Below are 20,322 nucleotides of genomic sequence, written 5' to 3'. Positions count from 1 at the left end.
AGGTGGAGGTGGAGGTGGAGGTGGAGATGGAGGTGGAGGTGGAGGTGGAGGTGGAGTTGGAGGTGGAGGTGGGGACGGAGATGGAGGTGGAGGTGGAGGTGGGGTTGGAGGTGGGGATGGAGGGGGGGATGGAGGTGGGGATGGAGGTGGAGATGGAGGTGGAGGTGGAGATGGGGTTGGAGGTGGAGGTGGGGTTGGGGATGGAGGTGGGGATGGAGATGGAGGTGGGGTTGGAGGTGGGGATGGAGGTGGAGGTGGAGGTGGAGGGGGAGGTGGAGATGGGGTGGAGGTGGAGGTGGAGTTGGAGGTGGAGGTGGAGGTGGAGGTGGAGATGGGGTTGGAGGTGGAGGTGGAGGTGGAGGTGGAGGTGGAGATGGAGGTGGGGTTGGAGATGGAGCCACGGGGACGGAGATGGAGGTGGAGGTGGAGGTGGAGGTGGAGGTGGAGATGGGGTTGGAGGTGGAGGTGGGGTTGGAGGTGGAGGTGGGGTTGGAGGTGGAGGTGGGGACGGAGATGGAGGTGGAGGTGGAGGTGGAGGTGGGGATGGAGGTGGGGTTGGAGGTGGGGTTGGAGGTGGAGATGGAGGTGGAGGTGGAGATGGGGTTGGAGGTGGAGATGGGGTTGCAGGTGGAGGTGAGGTGGAGGTGGAGGTGGAGGTGGAGATGGAGGTGGAGGTGGAGGTGGAGGTGGAGGTGGAGGTGGAGGTGGAGGTGGAGGTGGGGACGGAGATGGAGGTGGAGGTGGAGGTGGGGTTGGAGGTGGAGATAGGATGGAGCCAATTCACACACAGATGCATATGCACACACACCCCTTTGAGTTCATTTACAAATTTTTAATCTTTTATTTTGACAAATTTCAGACTAACAGACATGTTGCAGCCATGGTGTAAAGAATCCCCGTCCACACCTTGTCCCTCCCCGACAAATGGTGGGGCGTGCTGGGTGTGTTAGTACTCAGGCACTTTGGTCTGTCTTGCACAGGCCAAGCACATCCTTGTGGCCAGTGACTGCCCCCAGCAGAGAGAAGAAAGGTATTTGGGGCATGCACATCTGGGTGGCCCTGACGGTGTCTACTGCAGTGCACCCCTTGCACTGCATTGATCCACTGTGCCCACATTGGCTTCATTCTGTCTTGTTACTGACTCTTCAGGGCGGTGGCCAGTAGTGGTCCCCAGTGGGCCAAGCAATGGTCCCTGCTGTTGGCTCTGAGGTCTGAAACAGCATTCGCCAGCTGCTGCATACCACCCACCGTGGACACCCCTCTGCCTTGGAGCGCTGTTCTGGGTAAGCCTCCCACCTCAAAGCATATCTAATACCCATTCCTGAGGGTCTGACCCTTGGCCTCTCCCTTGTCAGGCTGTGGTTGCTATGAATGCCATGTCCTGGGCGAGTCAGTGCCAGAGAAGACCAGAGAATTCTCTGGGTTCAGGATGTGCTCTCCACCCCATTTGCGTGGAGGCAGCCCAGCTTAGCTCGACGGACTACAAGGAACCCTCTCCTTTGTCTCTGGGTTCACTGGCGTGAGTTGCCCAAGGTGGCTGGTGGTGTCTGTGGCTCCGGGTTCCGGTTGCTCCCAGGAGCTCTCACCACATGACTGCATGTTTTGCAGACAGGAAGTAGAAATTCTACAAGTGGATCTTTGGATAATATCCAGAAGGATCAGTGATGTTGCCCCCATAACTGGAAACACTGTTCGCGGTGGGAATGAGTCATAGGGACCATGGTGCGGCCGTCAGGGGGTCAGAGAGCAGAAGGGGGCTAATGCCCTCTGGGCAAGCCACCTGGTCTTGCAGCTTTCTGAGATTTCTCCCTGGTGGCCTCCCTGTTGGTCGCTGACAGGAGACCGCAGATACACCGGTCCCCCCGTGTCGCATACCCACGTCTTTACACAGATTGTCTCCAGTTTCCAGTCTTGCTCCTTCCCAGACCCCGACTGTCAGAGCCATTCACCCCTGCCCAGGCTCCTCTGCACATGCTTACCCAGGGCCACCTCTGCTCCTACATCACGTTAATGACCAAGGGTCCTGCTCTGAGCCGTGCCACCAGAAATGTTTCCTTGCTCCCCCACCCCACAGCAACCCAATTTTGTTTCGGTTCCTGAGTATAACAGACATTCTGCGGCCAAATAAATCACATTGATCAAACTTTGTTCTTTTAGAGGTGATTCTGGTGTCCATGACCCATGCTCAGAGTAGCATATAAATGCTATACCTAAAGCATTTGAGCTAAGGGGAGTGTTTTTAAATTGGTGATACATTTGAAACATGAATCCCAGAGATTTCAAAACCTTTCCACTTTGCAAATAAATAAAAAAAATCAATATGCAAGGCAATTTCTTTAGCCTCATGTCTAAGTAACCAATTTTCTAACTTCACAGATTTTCTATCAACATGGGACACCTCTTCCATTTAATATGTGGAGTACCATTTTTACATCTGTGGTACTCTGTAGGCTAATATTTCCAAAGTGTGGTCTACATGTGATATATATGATTTTAAACATAAACTGATTTGACCAACTATGTTATCAAATAATTTTGGACACCCTCTCAGAGCCTGTGGTGTGCAAGGCCAGCCCAGCCCCCCAAGCAGCATGCCTCACGGAGCATCATGCCCTGCACCTGTTTGATCAGGAACTCTGATCAAGGGACAATCTTCAGAAACTATGTCCTGTCAAGAAGAGATCTCTTAAGTGAACTTAATGAGGCAGAATTCAAAACTTTTAGAAATTATAATGAGGCCGATGTCATAGTGAACAAAAAATATAAATGATTCACCATGGATTTTATAACAGAATATTGAGGGATGAGATGGTGTGATGTGTGGGTTTCCTCAGCAGTAATCCAGGCAGGGGGCAGCCCACAATCTGAGGCCACCATGAGCTGGTGGCGGTGATAGGAACATAGGGCTTGTTAGTGGTGCTCTGCCCTTTGTGGGGGTTTGTCCTTGCTCAAGACGAAGACGTTAGAAATGAGAAACAGGAAGTGAGGAAAAGAAAGGAAGAAAGCCAGCAAATCACTGATCTTAATAATTCAGATTAATGGTATTGTATTTTATCGCCATAGATGTTTTTAACTCACTTGGGCATAATTTCATCCACCTTAATCCCTGGCCTGGCTTGTGCAGTATCTACCCGAACATACACATTTTGAGCAATAGCAAAAGCACATCTCGAAGAAGGAAATCACAGGCAGTTCACCATTCATCCTGGTCCGCGTAGCAGTTGCAGTGGTACTGGGAGTCAACGCAGTTCCCCGCTAATCCGCAAGCACACATCTGGGCCTCGGGCATGGAACCTGCCCAGTAAGTGCGTATCTCATGGGTGCTTCCAACCCACCAGCTCAGAGGGGTTCCATCTGAAAGACAGGTTTGAGAAAGGTGACTTCTGCTTGGCCCCCGGGCCCTGCCTCCCCCAGATGACCCCCTTCTCTCCCAGTCTGCTATTGAGAAACCGGCAGCCAAGAACAAATCTGCTTCGGAAGTGAACCTATTCTTAACACTGTGACAGGATGATGTTTCTATGAGAATTCTAATCCAACTTTGGGTTTGTCTGATTACATCCCTTGAAAATAAATGACGGCACCCAAGTCTTTCCATCGTGGCATTAAATAATTTTTAATCAGCAAAATTATGTGATTTCTTCAAGAACTATATTAAAAAGTGAGTTGCCATCAGGATTAAAACGCAGCTACACGAGAGGCTGACACCTGCTGCAGATCTGAATGCCTGTCGGATCGAAACAACCCCGCCCAGACAGGCAGGCTCCCGGCAGCGCGCTCTCCGAGGCCCTGGCCGCAAGCCTCCTCGGGGCACTGCGTGGGGCATACCCCTGCCGAGGCCTGGCTGGTTTGGGGCACCACTGCGCTGAAAAGCGAGTCCACGCCTCTGCAGGGTGAACTCTTTACTCCTGCCTGAGCGCCTCTTCTGTTCTGAAAGCTCTCCTGAGCAGTGGCACCCCACTGGACCACAGCCCATGGCTGCCTTGTTATGACCCCTCGCAAATGCCCCGGGCCACCGAAAGAGAGGGACAACGTCTCCAAGAGCCCCAGGCCACCCCATGCCCGGGAGCCAGTGATGAGCGGGGGTGCAGCGGGAGATGCACCCATGGGCCTCGTGGGAGGCGAGGCTGTGTGGACATTCCTCCACGCCTGTAAGTGGCTGAGCGGCCACCAAGAAACTGCACACCCAATGTGTGGCAGGGCCGTGGTCCGTCCCGCTCCCTGTCAGATTTGGACCTCTCCACCCAGGACTGATAACCGCTCACAAGAAAATGCCTGGCCACTGCGAACTCCCCGTGGGACCAGGAAGAGAGTGCGAGAAGGCATCTAAGATCAATTTCTTCCAAGTTAGGCTGAAAGCTCATTGCAGGAAGGCTAATGGCACTTAAAATATTTAATAGATATTTTGATAATAACACTTTAAAGTTTTAATTATCTCACCATTATGCTTTCAAACCAGAGAGAAATGACATCACCGGGCTGCATCTTGTAAGTGTGTTTTCTACACCACTCATCTCTCCCGCCAACAGTGATTCTCCAAAGGTTGTCATAACACCTAGGGCCTCTGCTTGCATTTGTGAGTTGTTAGGTACTACAGAGACTGGGGGGAGGCAGGAGGGTCTGCCTGGGAGCGGGGAGCCTGACCCGCCAGCGGAAGCCCTTGGCCGTCCTTCCCTTTAATCTGCAGGAGCTCCTTTGCAGAAGAAGCAACCTCGAGTGACTGGGTTTAATCTGAGGCTACATATACTTTTCTGGCATTTCCCTCGCGGGTGAAAAGAGGAGTGATTTGCAAAATTCAGATGAGCTTGTACCATAAATCACGTGCAGCATCCACACCAGGAAACCAGGAGCTGAGGAGCCAGTGTGGGGTTTGGTGAGAGTGGTCATGCCTGGAGGTCCCTGGACCCTGCAGGGGCGTACGGAGCAGGGCCTGAGAGCTTCCCAAACAGGAGCATGCACGGTGGAAGCCATGTCCAGAAAGACACGTTCCTTCATAAAGAGTGAAATAGTAGAAAAATTGGGGCCAGATGCTTGGGAAGAACAGTGAGGACTGGGGGACCGGGACTCGAGGCGCTAATAGGACACAGGAAACGGTGACTCGGTGAGTGGTCAGAAGGAAGAAAGGCACAGCCTGAAGCAGCCCTGAGAGTCAGTCCGGATATGATGGAGAAAGGTAAGCATCTGCCCCTGGATCAAGCTAGACCTGTGCTCCGTGCCTCCTCCACCCGCACCTCAGCACTGGGGGCTGGGGCTGGTGGGGGTTGGCGGGGCTGTGCACGTCATTGGCGCCTACCTCGTGAGTCCCGGAGCCGAGACCTCCTGCAGTGGAACTCCAGCTGCTGCTGGCAATGCCCGGCGCGGGCGATGGCGGCCAGCAGGTGCTCCAGGCTGGCCTCGTACTGGAACACCGCCCGGTGCAGGTTCTCCTGGTCTGCGCCCTTGACCCTGGTGAGGCCTGAGCCATTGTGCTGCATGACGGTCCACGGGATGTCTCACGGGTGGAGTGGGAGAGAAAGGAGAGGAGCGTCACTGAGCTGGCCACTCAGCACCGCCGGTCGCCTTCTAGTGGGCAGACGCAGAGTCAACGCAAAGGGGACTCTAAACCTTAAATCATGGGAGAGAGTGGTCTTCCTGTGATGATGTGTGTCATTTATGTCTGAGCTGATCCTTTCGTGAAAGTGGGTGTTTCTGGATTTTTAGCCAGACAACATTTATGGGAGAGAAAAAGACGTATGACTTAGTTATTCAATTTCTCTAATAACCTAAAGTAATGCAAGGCAAACGATGGCTTTTCTGCTTTAACACACACTCTACTCTTCACTGGGGAATGAGCCTGACGCTGTCAGCAACCTATGTTCCTTTTATGTGCACTGACCTGCAGGCTCTCTGTAGGTCACTGTGGCATCACACCTGCTCTGCTCAGAGCTGAGAGGCAAGGAGAAGTGGCATTCCTGGACCCACACCTGACCCTGCTCTGCAGGGTGAGATACCATGGCCTGTGACAGTGCCGTGACCCCTGGCCACTTCTGTCTACCTAGGGCACCTCTGTCTACCTGTGCTACCTGGATGCACTTCTGTCCACCTGGGCATACATCTGTCTACCTGGATGGACTTCTTTTTTTTTTAATTTTTTATTGTTATGTTAATCACCATATATTACATCATTAGTTTTTGGTGCAGTGTTCCATGATTCATTGTTTGTTCATAACACCCAGTGCTCCATGCAGAACGTGCCCTCCTCAATACCCATCACCAGGCTAACCCATCCCCCTCCCCCCCTCCCCTCTAGAACCCTCAGTTTGTTTTTCAGAGTCCATCGTCTCTCATGGTTCGTCTCCCCCTCTGACATACTCCCCTTTTCTTCCTCTCCTGTTATCTTCTTCTTTTTCTTTTTTCTTAAAATATGTTGCGTTATTTGTTTCAGAGGTACAGAACTGTGATTCAACAGTCTTGCACAATTCACAGCGCTCACCGTAGCACATACCCTCCCCAATGTCTATCACCCAGCCACCCCATCCCTCCCACCCCCCACCACTCCAGTAACACTCAGTTTCTTTCCTGAGATTAAGAATTCCTCATATACCTGGATGGACTTCTGTCTGCCTGGGTGTACTTCTGTCTACCTGGGGCACTTCTATCTACCTGGGACACATCTGTCGACCTGGCACAGTGGCTGGAATTTGAACCCTGCATGCTGAATGCTGGTGCACAAGGGGACGTGGATTCTTCTAATCCCCACTGCCGGGACTCTCTCTGTGTGGTCCAGTCACCCAGTGTCATCTGTGAAAAGGAATTGGTTAAATTGTCCCTTTTTGTTGGGATTTGTCTGATTAAGGGGCCTGGAAAGCAGCCCCATGGACTTGGTTTTGTTGGTTGGCTACTCTGTGTGACCCCATCCTGCATGTCTGGAGTTCCTGCCGGAGACACAGGCACCATCCGTGACTGTGCATCAGACGGAGGACTCAGCCACCAAGCAGCCAGATGGCCGAGTCTTGTGTGAGCCACCTGCCGTGTGGCACACCGTGGTGGTGGCCCCGCAAGCTGCTGTAGCTTGTTTCTTCAGGACTTCTGCTGCTCTGGTGCTTCTGCGGCCAAGGAAGAGGAGTGGGCTGGAGCTCTGGGGTCACCTGCACATGCCTCCCCGTTCTCGTGGGGTCAGACCTGGGGTCGCTGGGTACGGTGCACGCTGGAGCCGCGATGGCCTCGGGGACGTGTGACAGTGGACCGCATGGTCCCTGCTTGCTCCACCCCTGGAGCCCAAGTGATGTGGAAATCATGGGCTGCCCTCTGGACACAGCTGGGGAGCAGTTGGGCCCATCAGGCTGGTTTCATTCAGGGGCTGGATTCATCTGGACCGAACCCGTGACACCCACTCCAGCATTAAAGCGCCCCGGGTTCCGACTCACACCTCTCGTCCCACTTGACAACACGTCAGGGAGCAGGAGGTGCAGTTCACACAGAAGGTAAATCCAAACAAAGCAATGATGGGAGCACAGCACATCTGCTTGGCGGGGCCTGCGTCCCCAGGAGGAAACTGAGAAGACACGGACAGCTCCAACATGGAAATCGGCCTCGAAGACCTGAGGGCATCGCATGGTCCTCCCAAGCACTGAGAAGCTGTCCCATCGGTGCCAAACGTCCTCACTGACGGGAGGTGGCAGCCCGTGCCTCCTTTGTGGTGGTGAGCCAGAGGCGCCCACAGAGATGAGGGTCCCACGTCCCGTGGCCACGGCCCCTGTTCTGTCGGGGACCCGTTCCACCACTGGCACTGCCAGCACACGTGAGGGGGAGCTGTCTGCCTCTGGGGGCGCAGCCCCTGCAGCACCCGCCCCAGCTGCCCTCCGGCGGCTGCCCCTGAGGAGCCCAGCCCATGCGCTCCCTGGGGGCTCCCCTCTGCTGTCTTCCTGCTCTGCCTTCCCAAGTAGTCCGATTCCCATTACGACTTCGGCGGGTTTTGTGAGCACCATAAACAGGTCAGTTATCTGTCCCCTGAACAAGGCATGAGCCTTTGGCACCCGACCCTGCTCTCTGGGACAAGGGACACGGTGACTTCGCTGCCCCCAGGGAGGCAGAGACCCAGAGCCCAGGAGAGGGGGTCACCGCGCAGCACCTCCTGAGACCACTCCCAGGGCTCTCAGGGCTGCAGCTGCCCCGAGGAAAACCCCGGACGTCCTCAGAGCCGTGACGACTCTCGACCCAACCTTGGATTTCAGGTCCCCGTCACCTGCTGGCCTGTTCCCATTGCAGAGGGGACACATGATTCCTGGGGCTGAGGAGGCCGGGTGAGGTCTGGGGCCCTCCTCAGTGGCCACTCTAAGTCTCATGCCTCCCTGGGTGGGGTGCTTCCTCCGAAGCTGCCTTCCCCGTGCGCCCGGCCTGCCTGGACGAGGGCCCATCCCGCCTACCACTGTGCTCCCTGCCCACCCTCCCATCCCGCAGAGCCTCTCTGGGGTCGTGGTCAGCCCCATTCTCCTTCTCCTGCATTTCCCTGGCCCTCCTGTTACAGCACCCTCCTCAGAGGCGAGGCTCTGGAGCAAGCCCCCAGGACACCCGGGACAGTGAAGCCGCGCCGTTGCTGCCGGATGGCCAGGGCTGACTGTGGCCACAAGGAGGAAATGTTAGGGTACAGAAGGTGTCAATGGGACAAATGACTTCAGCACCTGGCCTTGAACTCACAACGAAGGTCAAGAAAACTGCCAAGCGCACTGCGCTGCCTCAGCAAGTCCAGCCCCTTGGCATCTGCGGTGTTGGGCGAGGGCTCCGTCCCTAAACGCACACGCACGGCTGGGTTGCCTGCTGTCCCCTCACCCTGTGGCAAGGGACAGCGTCTGTAAGGGGTCAGGGTGCCTCACGCTGTTGTGGCCATTCTGAGTCCGAGGTGGAGGACACAGGTTGCTGAGGTGAAGCTGCGAACAAACGACCTTATGTGCTCCTGCCGCCGCCCAGCTCTGGGGCAGGCACACGCATGTGGCATCCCGCACCACGCATGCATGCCTGCACCACGCATGAAGGCACATCTTCATTCTTCCAGAGGTCAAGGCCTGGCCATCACTCAGACACACCATCATTGCACCCACAAGTCCGGTCGATGGACCCCCAGGAGGACTTGGGGGGCAGACAGGCCGGGATCAGGCTCCGCCTCTGAGGTTCCACGCCGCTGCGCGCCCAGACATGGCTCCTTGCTCCTGCGCGTCCAGACACGGTTCCTCGCTCCTGCGCGTGGAGACACGGCTCCTCGCTGCCCACCCAGACATGGCTCTGCGCTCCTGCACGCCCAGACATGGCTCTGCGCTCCTGTGCACCCAGACACGGCTCCGCGCTCTTGCGCTCCCAGACACGGCTCAGTGCCGCCGCCCGCCCAGACACGGCTCAGCGCTGCTGCACACCCAGAGGGGCTCCCAGCACGCGTGCCCGTTGTCTGCAGAGAACGTCAGGTGCAGCAGGGACCAGGTGGCCACGCACTGCCTCCAAGCAGAAGACACCCCAGAGGGAGTTGTGTTTACCTGCGGAACCAGGGGTCCCCAGATACCAGCCTCGGACTTCCCCTCACTCTTTACTGGGCCCGGCTGTCTCAGACACGGACCCGTGTCTCCACCGGAGGTCTGGGCGCTGGTGTGGAAATGCTCGTCTGAGCCCCGCGCTGCCGGCACACTGCCGCTCCATCCCCGCCGCTCCACAACCTCGGGAGGAAGACCTGCCTGACTCACGTTTGTTCAAATAATTTGGTTAAAGGCAGCAACACTCAGATTTTATCTTGAGAATCGAGGAGAAAGAAAATCAAAATTTCATGGGAATGGTTTTAAACTATTCAAAAATCATTAAAAAAATCTGGGTGGCTCAGATGGTTAAGTATCTGCCTTCGGCTCAGGTCATGATCCCAAGGTCCTGGGATCGAGTCCTGCATTGGGCTCCCTGCTCTTCGGGAGCCTGCTTCTCCCTCTGCTTCTCTCTCTCTCTCTCTCTCTCCCTCTGTCTCTCATGAATAAATAAATAAAATCTTAAAAAAAATCTATCCAGAAATGGTTCTTTCCTCAGGGAATTTGCAACAGGGTGTGTTGTCTTCCCCGCTGCTGAAACAAAGCACCACAGCCTGGTGGCTTCGTGCACCCAGGTCAGTTCTCCCACACCCGGGGCCCAGAGCCCGAGTGAGGGGGTGGCCGGACCACGCCCTCCTGCAGCGCTGCTGGTGTAGCCGGAACCCTGGCCATCCTCTGCTGGTCACACGACCCCTCCCCTCCTGTGTCCGTGGTCCCCAGTCTCCCTCCCCTCATCAGGACATGGGCCTTTGCCCCAGAGCCCACCCTCACCCAGCACAACCGCATCTCAGCTGGACCACATCTGAAGAAACATTATTTCCAAACACAGTCACATTCGCAGCGTCCAGGGGGACGTGAATTTTGGGGGGATAGCATCCAACCTAGTGCCCAGGGAGACACTCTAAAATCTGTATAACACTATCTATCGGAAACAGCAAGGTAGAAAATTTAAAGAGAAGGCAGTTCTGTCTGGAGCCTGGAGCTAACGTCACACAGCAATGCAGAGATGCATCGTGGAAGGTGTCCTGCCTGGGGGCGAGGGGCAGCGTGGGCTGAGGGGTGGATGCATGGACTCCAGTGTGGACAGGACATGGGGATGTGGCCACAGTCACAGAAACACATGTGGCGATTAGAGAGATAGGCAGCCTGCCTCTGCGCGGGAATTAAGGAGCTCAAAAGCACACACATTGAATGTTCACACTCACTCAAAGACCATCAAGCTGTCTAGCTGAAATGTACACAATTTTTACTTATGTAAAATGGTGAAAATGCGGGTGCCTGGGTGGCTCAGTCGGTTGAGCGTCCTAACTCTTGATTTCGGCTCAGGTCATGATCTCAGGGTTGTGGGATTGAGCCCTGCGTGGGGCTCTGTGCTCAGAGGAGAGCCTGCTTGAGATTCTGTCTCTCCCTGCCTCTTGCCCCTCTCTGCACTCGTGCTCTCAGTCTCTCTACAATAAATAAGATCTCAAACAACAACAACAACAACAACAAAACAGGTGAAAATGCTTTTGAGTTGCACATCCATGAATCCAAACAGGTAAGTCTTGAAAAACCTTTTGTTTCAGGATTTAATAGGCAAAATTGTATTATTAAGTATTCCACAGAGTACATGCATGTAAATAATGACATAATTATGAATTTTCACTTTTGAACTATTTTTAATGATTTATATCAAATGCTTCTATTGAATAACTGCTCTCACAAGGTTATCCTAATAAAGCTGTTAGGCAGGTACAAATCTACTTACCGGGCTGTGATTTTTGTTTAGTAAGAGTTGAAATTTTTGACTCACCTGTCATGTTGCAGAACGCGGGGAAGGGCTGCAGGGGTCCGCTGCCATCAGGGTCGATGTAGTATCTCCCTGAGGACTTGCCCCTGTGCTTATATGCCTCGCAGGACTGCTCGTAGAGGGCTGGGGAGAACCACCAGTCGGTCACCGGAAATGGGATGGAGGGAGAGTCCTACATTAATAAGGAGGAGGTGAAGGAGACCCCATGTTCTGCATCATAGCAAATAATCACCCTCCGGGAGGAAATGTGACCAAATCCGAAAATGTGGAACCATTGTTTAAAGGAATGTGTGTGATAAGGTAATGAAGGAGGTAGGAGGGTTAGACTTACAGTGCCGTTAAGCCTCTACAGGCAAATACGATTACTTGGTCCAGTGCAGAATTTGGTGCACTGTCCCGTCACCAGGAACCAGACCACGAGTGTTTGGCTGGAGCTTTATCTGCTGGCAGACGGCCCCGGAACACATGAACCTTTGTTCTTTACAGTGTGTCCGCTCACCTCGCCCCTCCCACCCCGATTAAGAGCAGGGGGGTGACCTGGGCTAGTTAGGTCCCCTCCCGGCCATGTCTCAGAGCGGCCTCACCGGTGCGTTACTGGGGGCCATCTGCTCTTCTGGGGAGAACAACGGTGATACCCACTTGGGTGGGTCAGGCGGCTCGCAGAAGCAGAGCCCATTCATTTATCCTCCGACTGCTTCCTCGGAGCCCGAGGACTGACAGTCACTCATAAGAATTAAACTAGAAAAGTCAATTCATTAAAAGCACATCCACCAGGCATCTGCTCTGTGCGGGGTTCTGTTTTGGGCATGACGGGGGATGGATGAGAGGGATACAGCCGTGGGGGCTCCTCCTCCCCTCAGGCCCTGGGCTCTGGTTCTGGAACCTCTTCTCCCCTCCCTCCCGCGGGCCACTCGGAGCCAGCCTGAGAAGGTGGGGCTGCCCAGAGCCCTTCTTGACCATTGTCTTCCTCCCTCTCCTCCAGGCGTCCTTGTGAGACAGGGTCCTGGTCCCAGGTCCTCCCCGAGGATCAGACCCTGAGACCCCCAGTGGGTCACATTCCCAAAACGCAGGCCCCGTTGTGAGAGAGGACTTCATGGCATCCCCGCCTGCCTGCCTTCCATGAGTTTCCTAAGGTTAAATTATAGAAAATGTGCAGAGCATCCCACCAAGGCGGCACTCTCAGCCTGGGGCAATTTTGGAGAAAACAGAGGGAGGCTCCACTGTCCTCCAGTGAGTGGAGGCCAGGGATGCGGCTGAACGTCCTACAGGGCGCAGGGCGGCCCTAGCAGGCTTCTCTGGCCCCAAACCTCAGTGATGCTATAGGTGAGAAACCCACACTAGTTATGGAACCGGCTGTTTCCTCACCGGATAATGGGATTTCAGTCATGCCCATAGTGCGGATGGGATTGTGTAATGCACAAGAGGCAAAGAACAGGGCCTGACACCTAAGACGTCCCACAAACGAACCTGCAATTATCACCACCACCATCAAAAGACCTCCGGGTCCTACCAGGATTCTCCTGGGAACCTGTTTACTTCTGTGAGCATTAATAACCTAGTAACAATCACATTTCCGTTGTGTGGTGTTGCCAGAAAGTTCAGAAGCAAAACTGTGGCCAACTCAAGAAACCCAACCAGAGATTAATTTAGGAATGATTGACTTTGTTTCAGGTTTCTCTTTGATTACAATGGATTTTCTTAGGTTTATTTTCCTTTTGTCCATTGTCTTCTTCTTTTCTATCAATTTTTATGTTTACGTAAGTGACTTTAAGTGAGCCACCTAGAACACAACCAGACCCTGGTGCACGTGCGTGGGTCACGGCTGTAGATAAAGCCACGCGGACAGGCATCCGGAAGAGGAAGGCAGGGCAGGGCGGGAGGGAGCGGGGCAGAGGAGGGGCAGGAGGGGGCGGGGCAGAGGAGGGGCAGAGGGGCGGGGCAGAGGAGGGGCAGAGGGGGCGGGGCAGGGGAGGGGCAGGAGGGGGCGGGGCAGAGGGGCGGGGCAGAGGAGGGGCAGAGGAGGGGCAGAGGAGGGGCAGGAGGGCGCGGGGCAGAGCGCTTACGGTGGTGGCACGTGGCGCCCGTGTACCCCGTGCTGGTGCAGTTGCAGTAGAAGGCTGTCCAGGTCTGGGAGCACCTGCCACCGTGCTCACAGTGGTTGGGCAAGCATCTGAAAGAAGAGCAGGGAGGGTCTCCGTGTGACTCCTGCTCTTTGGGGGATACCGTCCCGCTAGCCGACGTGCGGGGACATCGAAGAGGGGACAGCGGCCGCCCACGGCGCGTGATGACCGAGCAAGCACCAGCCCCGGGCTGATGAACCCTGACTCAGGGGGCTGACACGTGTGCTTCCCCGTCTGCTGGAGAAACACGTTTCCTGCCACGGGAGCACAACGTGGACGCTCCGTGGGGCCGGGAACAGAAGTCGCTTGCAGAAGCCAACAGCGACACTGCGTCATGCTGGACTGTTGCCACATGTAGAGTTTTGAGAGAAAGGATGGAAATAATGCAGAGACTAAGAAGGGGCCAGCCGCCCACAGGCCATGTATCCCAGGCTCACCTGTTGCTCTGATTCTTTGTCTGCTTGGTATTTGGAATAAAAGGCCCGTTGTGATCAAAGGCATACATGCGTTATATTCCCCCAAGATAAACAAGTAAATCAGAAAATACCCAAGAAAACTCAGCACCATTTATGCACAATGGATATTTTGTAATCTGCCCAACTAAAATTAAAATGGGACACTTGAACTTTCACTCGCAGGACTTCTGTGAATTTTAATTGATCTTAGTAGAACTGATTTTCTTGAATAGAAACAGCAAATGTCCATTATCAAATATTCAGTCTAGAGAGTTCATAAAGGGAAGCAGAACTCACTTAAAACCACAGCACACAAAATAGCCACCAGGGTTATGCATGTGCTTGTATTTATACGTAAGCATAGGAACTGTAATCACACACGATACAAACTTTACCCAGAAAATTTCTTAAAATGACTCATTAATCTGTCATGAGAATTCCATGTCATCTAATTTATATTTGTATCAGCACTTTCGATAGCTTGAGGAAACCCATGAACACAGTTGCTATAGTTTATTCAGAATGTTATATGTGTGCCTTTGGTGGATGCCTGTAGGATGAAGGGGTTTCACCAACAACTGCAAGACCAGCAAAATGAGTGATGAACCAGACATGCAGATTATAGATGGGGTGGCGCTTGCTATTTCCAGACCCTAAAGAAAATGCTTCCAGTTTAGCAGGAAACTCAAGGCTAAATTTCCCACTCCATGATAAATACACTCTTTTCTAATTGACCTGCATTTCACAATCAGTTGGCTGAATCCATTTTTCCTATTTTCAGATTGGAAGTTTCGGAGGAAATTTTGGGATTTTTACTGTCATGAAATAAAGGGAGAGACTTGGCTTGTTTATTCCATCAGGATGATTCCAGTGTTGAAAGAATTCACTAAGAGCCTGAGAGGTGAATGACAACGGCAACCTCAGACAGATGAAAATGACCCAAGATTATGATTATTATTTAAATTCTGTTAAAAGAGAATCGACTGTTTAAGCAGAAATAAAACAAGATGCAGGGAAGGGCTTACAGTGAGAGTTGATAAAATGTTTGGCAGCAAAATCACGAAAGCTGGAGGGAGAAAGGAAAAGACTTTTTATTTTTTAGGTTCTCGTACTGCACAGAGAGGGATTAATTCACTGCCAATTGATGTATAGATTCAACAAAGTCCTAATCAAATTCCTAGCAGGATTCTTAAAAGAAATTCACAAGCCAGTTCCAAAATTCCTATGAAAATTCAAAGATGTAATACAACAGAAACAATTTAAAAACAAAACAAATTTAGGAGGGCAAAAACGTCTGATTCCAGTTGTTATTATAATGTGACTATAACCACGAACATGTGGAATTGGCAGAAAGATAAATAGATCAAAGAAACTAAATCAGCAGCTCAGACAGAAGCCCATGTCACAGCTGGGTTTCCACAAAGGCACAAAGCCAGCGGAAGGGAGGAGAGGTCCCACTTCCATACAACGGTGCTGGATGTCTATATGCAAAACAAACAAAAACCCTGCCTACCTTGTGCCATATATTAAGAAATATTCGAACTTTATCAGATATAAATTAAATCTAAAAGTCTAGAATAAACATAGCAGAAAATTCTTGTGACCTCAGATTAGTCAGACTTCTTTTTTATTTTTTTCAAGTTTCTTTTATGTAAGTAATCTCTACACCCAATGTAGGGCTAGAACTCACAACCCCGAGATCAAAAGTCCAAGTGAGCCAGCCAGGAGCCCCTCAGAAACTTTTTAAGTAGGATATCAAAGGCACAACTCATAAAAAGGAAAAGAAAGGGTACATTTGACTTTGTATAAATCAAGAGCTGTGTTCTTCAAAAGATGTCGTTGGAGAATAAGGAAACAAAGCTGAGGAAGAGCATTTATACAGCAGATATCTGAGAAAGGACTCTCAAAACTCCATAAGAAAACAAATTCTAAAGAGCATGCAAAGGACTTGAGGAGACGTTTCCGCAGGTAAGGACTCCACAAGGCCAGGCGCTAGGCACAGACCATGGGGAGGCGTCCGTGCGCCCCTTGTCAAGGCTGCAGTGTGGAGGGCTGACCGCGGCGAGTCCTGGCGGGGACTTGGGGGACCGGGATTGCCTCGCCCTGCTGGGGGACTGGACGCTGGACCATCGCCTTAGGCAAGGGTGGCGGCACCCCCAAACCCAGAGCTGTCCCCCACATTGTCTGGCCATTCCCCTCCGGTGTTTGCTCAAGGACAGTGGAGGTGGACCTCGGAAGGACTTGTACCTGAACATTCACAGCAGCTTCGTGGTCACAGCCCCGAGCTGGACAGAACCCAAATGTCCATCACGCTGGAAGTGAAGAGACAAACTGTTCTTCCACGTCAGCGGCCAACAAGAAAACACGATTCACACACACTACGTGGACGGATGGCTTCGCACACATTTGTTTCTACCTTTTCCCAGTCAGAGTACATAAAGATGATACCAGAGACGCTTTCAAAGCAGAAGAGGTGTCAAAGCAGAACCTGTCCAGAGATACTATGTACAAGTTACACACCCTCCTGCCACTTTTGTATCTCCTCTGGAGCCTCAGACTGAAGTTTTATTTTAAGCTCTAACCTCACAACCTGATCTTTGGTAAACGTGATAAAGAATCTTTATATGACAGATGATGCGTTTTCTATGTTTGTGTTAAAAATCTGCCTTTACTATGAGTTTTATGCACAAACTGGTCCCCATAGATTGCTTGTTAAAGGCTGTATGTTAGAGAAATTTCCCAAGAGCTGAGGTAGCAGCTGACGGGGCCACTGGAACCATGTCCAGCCACCCCCAAGGCTACCTTCCTGCTGACAGCCGTGCCCCCAGCGACCCCTCCGCCAAGTGCGGGTCTGGGGTGTGCGAGCCCCTCCAGCCAGGTGCGCTGGGTGACTGTGCCCTACACATGATGCGGCGGTTTCCCCTGAAGGTCTGGGAACCCAGACCTTGGCTACAGTCTCCCTTCAGCAGAGAAGGGCCGCTCCGCCCACAATTAATGCAATGAGCATGTGGGGAAACCACATCTGAGAGGGTGAGTCACTCCGCTGGTGAGGACTGTGTCCTGCTGTTATTTTATTTATTTATTTATTTTATTTAAAAATTTTTTTAAAGATTTTATTTATTTATTTGACAGAGAGACACAGCGAGAGAGGGAACACAAGCAGGGGGAGGGGCAGAGGGAGAGGGAGAAGCAGATTCTCCGCTGAGCAGGGAGCTCGATCCCACGACCCTGAGATCCTGACCTGAGCCGAAACCAGGAGTTGGACGCTCAACTGGCTGAGGCACCAGGCACCCCTGTGTCCTGCTGTTATTGAGGATTGCAAGTGACGATGAATTTTGTGAAGCTCACACTGAATTCTGATTATTGTACAACAAGGGCTAGGATGTGACTAAGCTAAGAAGAGAGAGAACAGGTGCATGTGAATTCGGACTGAATTGCTCATACACGTGAAGAAGGGGTTTCTCAAGCTGTAGCGTTTATCCAAAAATATATTAGCACTTGCGGGAGGAAGGTGCCAGCCAGTCTGTCTACCCAAATCACCCCCTTGTGAGAGCCTGGCTTTCCTGCCTCAGCGACATTGACCTTCTTCCTTCCTTCCCACTTCCTGCATTTTACTTACTTCTCATCCCCAGAGACACCTCTGAGGTCACCCCTCGTCCTCAGGGAGCTCCTCGTCCCTTCCTGGGTCCTAACAACCTGTCCCCAGGGCAGGCCCTTTCTCGCTGCCCCTGTGGACCTGGGGCAGTTCGGTGGCCCACCTTCCGGACACTCCACCCTGACCACATGGGCTTCTGGTCTCCGGCATCTGGTCGTCGTGATCCATGCTGTCCGGCAACATGCTACTGACCTATCTCTCTCCGTGGACATTGCAGCCATGTTGAGTCAGGGAGCTCGCCGACATGGGAGAAGGGTAGTCAAGAGCATGCACCTTCCACCCAAATGCGTCATTCCAAAGAAGGTGTTCTACACAGTCATAGACACCGTTTTCTCACTTTCTCGGACTCCCCGTGGACAGCGGGGGAAGGGCAGCACGAGGGGGTTCCAGGGACCCAGAGGGAGAGGAAGCACGCCCAGCTGTGAGCGCCTGCGATCTGCCATCACAGGTCCGAGCACAGGGGTGGGAGCAGTGACCTTACCTGTCCAGAATGCCGCAGGAGTCGATGTCCAGGCCGCTGAAGTTCCCAAACACTCCCCGCTGTACTGAAATCAGGTCCACCTCTTGGGCATTAATGGAGATGAGCCTCAGACACCCCTGGAATCCAGCAGGCGAGGCCTCGCATTCAGACCCGGAGCTGGGAGGGAGGCACCCTGATTGCTCAGAGGCAGGAACACGAGAGAGAGACGGGCTCAGGACGGAGGCCGCGACATCACCTTGTGAAAGGCGGCTCGTCCCTGTCAGAGGCTCCCAGCATGTGGACCCCCTTGTCCTCGCGCCTACTTGGGGGGCAGAGAAAGCTAGGTCGGCAGGGGGTAGAGTGACATTGAAGGAGAATTTAGCTGAAAGCAACTTAGAGTCTCTAATTCAGGCTGAACTTGAAGTAGGATCTTACTTAAAGCACGCTAGAGAGTTTTAGCTCTTCCTTCTGTGATGCATCATAAACAAAACAATTTAAATGTCCGTGGATTTAAAATTAGAAACAAAATAACAAACTGTATTATTATAAGTACAAATTACTGAAATCACAGTGTTTGAAGATGATATTAAGCCAGAAGCTGACGGGGCACCTGCCATTCATCCGGAAGCAACAAGCAGCCCCAGGTGCGGGAGCTCATGGCACCCGGCCTTGTTCCAGTCGGCCTGTCCTGAAGACCGGCTTCCGCAAAGTAAGGGACATGAATTTGATTTTTATAGCAATCAGATTTGTACTGGGCTATTTGGTCAAACATACAAAGATTTCTACAAGAACATCTTAGTATCATAAAATGTAAGGGTCTGCGTGATAGCAAGCACATCATCCAAACACTGGCCTGGAAGGCTCTGCTGCGAGCGAGGAAATGGGCCTCTGGTTCTTTCCAAAGGCAGGCCAGCTACAACCGTGAGCTCGCTGGGGGCACGCCTGGGGCCTCTGCCTTGGAAGTGCCCCTAGAGACCTGTCTGTGCCCCCTGCTCCACCACTGGACCAGCTGCTCTGAGCTGGTGAGGCCTCCCCAGAGGGGGGTGTGGTGCACGGGCCCCCGGCCGTCCATCCCATGCTGCGTGTGGTCAGCGTGAAACTGAACCACACGAAGTCCACTATGCAGAGGGGACTGGGCATCCAGGGTCCTCTAGCGGGCCTAATGGGGCAATTCGGAGCACTGTGCCAGGGGCCACCCCACAAAGAAGGTTTGGCCTGAGGGAGAAGTGGACAGTGAACTGACTGGTAGAATTCTAACGTGGCAGAGGGTGCCACTGTCCTCATAGTGGCTGGCCAGGAGCTGCCTGGGGCCGGAAGGACCAGCCTCACTGACGCTTACCCTTGGGAGCCAGCCTTTAGAGAAGCCTCACCAGTGACCCAAGCAGCACCTGGCCCCAGAAGGACAGTGGGGAAAGGAAACTGGGGAGTCTCCCTGGAAGGGGGGGATCAAGCACTAAGGCTCTAACAGATACAACTGGAAAAGGGCATCCTAATGACAAGGGGACTCTCACGGGTTAACATAAATTATGCCTCAATACAACTGCCGAGGAAAAGTACTTCATATCTGCTGAGCTTTTGGGGAATCGGTCACACATGATCAGTAGAAAAAAGTCATGTCAGCCACAGACCAGGGGCAGGAGAGGTGGAGTTTGGGTGGGTACCAGCCAGGTGGGTCCCATGGGGTCCCAACCTCAACACTCACCTCCAAAGTGATAGGCACTGCCTGTGTGGGTCTCCAGAGGCAGCTCTGCGTGAACCACTGAGGCCCCGGCCTGGTCCACCACCACACTTAGCTGGTTCCTCTGGGCTGTCAGGGAGACCGAATGCCACTGCCCATCATTCAGTCCAGCACCTGGGGAATGGAGATCAGCTAGAGACCCCTGTGAACCCCAGACCCATCATTCAGTCCAGCACCTGGGGAATGGAGATCAGCTAGAGACCCCTGTGAACCCCAGACCCATCATTCAGTCCAGCACCTGGGGAATGGAGATCAGCTAGAGACCCCTGTGAACCCCAGACCCATCATTCAGTCCAGCACCTGGGGAATGGAGATCAGCTAGAGACCCCTGTGAACCCCAGACCCATCATTCAGTCCAGCACCTGGGGAATGGAGATCAGCTAGAGACCCCTGTGAACCCCAGACCCATCATTCAGTCCAGCACCTGGGGAATGGAGATCAGCTAGAGACCCCTGTGAACCCCAGACCCATCATTCAGTCCAGCACCTGGGGAATGGAGATCAGCTAGAGACCCCTGTGAACCCCAGACCCATCATTCAGTCCAGCACCTGGGGAATGGAGATCAGCTAGAG

The 20,322-nt window shown here is 53.1% G+C and overlaps 1 protein-coding gene across 1 annotated transcript in view; it reads right to left on the bottom strand.

Annotated features, from left to right (window-relative positions):
- Positions 1-20,322, bottom strand: part of LOC114210738 (contactin-associated protein-like 4) — a 149,250-nt gene that overhangs the window by 43,139 nt on the left and 85,789 nt on the right. Inside the window, exons 9-14 of the mRNA XM_088021940.1 lie at positions 19,715-19,864; positions 18,034-18,205; positions 13,386-13,492; positions 11,326-11,445; positions 5,291-5,488; positions 3,198-3,354 (exon numbers count right to left, since the gene is read on the bottom strand). Of these exons, the coding sequence (XP_087878066.1) occupies positions 3,198-3,354; positions 5,291-5,488; positions 11,326-11,445; positions 13,386-13,492; positions 18,034-18,205; positions 19,715-19,864 (904 nt within the window). The remainder of the gene's footprint in view (positions 1-3,197; positions 3,355-5,290; positions 5,489-11,325; positions 11,446-13,385; positions 13,493-18,033; positions 18,206-19,714; positions 19,865-20,322) is intronic.

This window comes from Eumetopias jubatus, unplaced genomic scaffold, assembly GCF_037043125.1.
Source record: "Eumetopias jubatus isolate StellerSeaLion01/CBP00866 unplaced genomic scaffold, mEumJub1_p1.0 scaffold_3, whole genome shotgun sequence".
Taxonomy (NCBI): domain Eukaryota; kingdom Metazoa; phylum Chordata; class Mammalia; order Carnivora; family Otariidae; genus Eumetopias; species Eumetopias jubatus.
The sequence above is the reverse complement of the archived record's forward strand: the minus strand, read 5'-3'. Positions and strand labels throughout refer to the sequence as shown.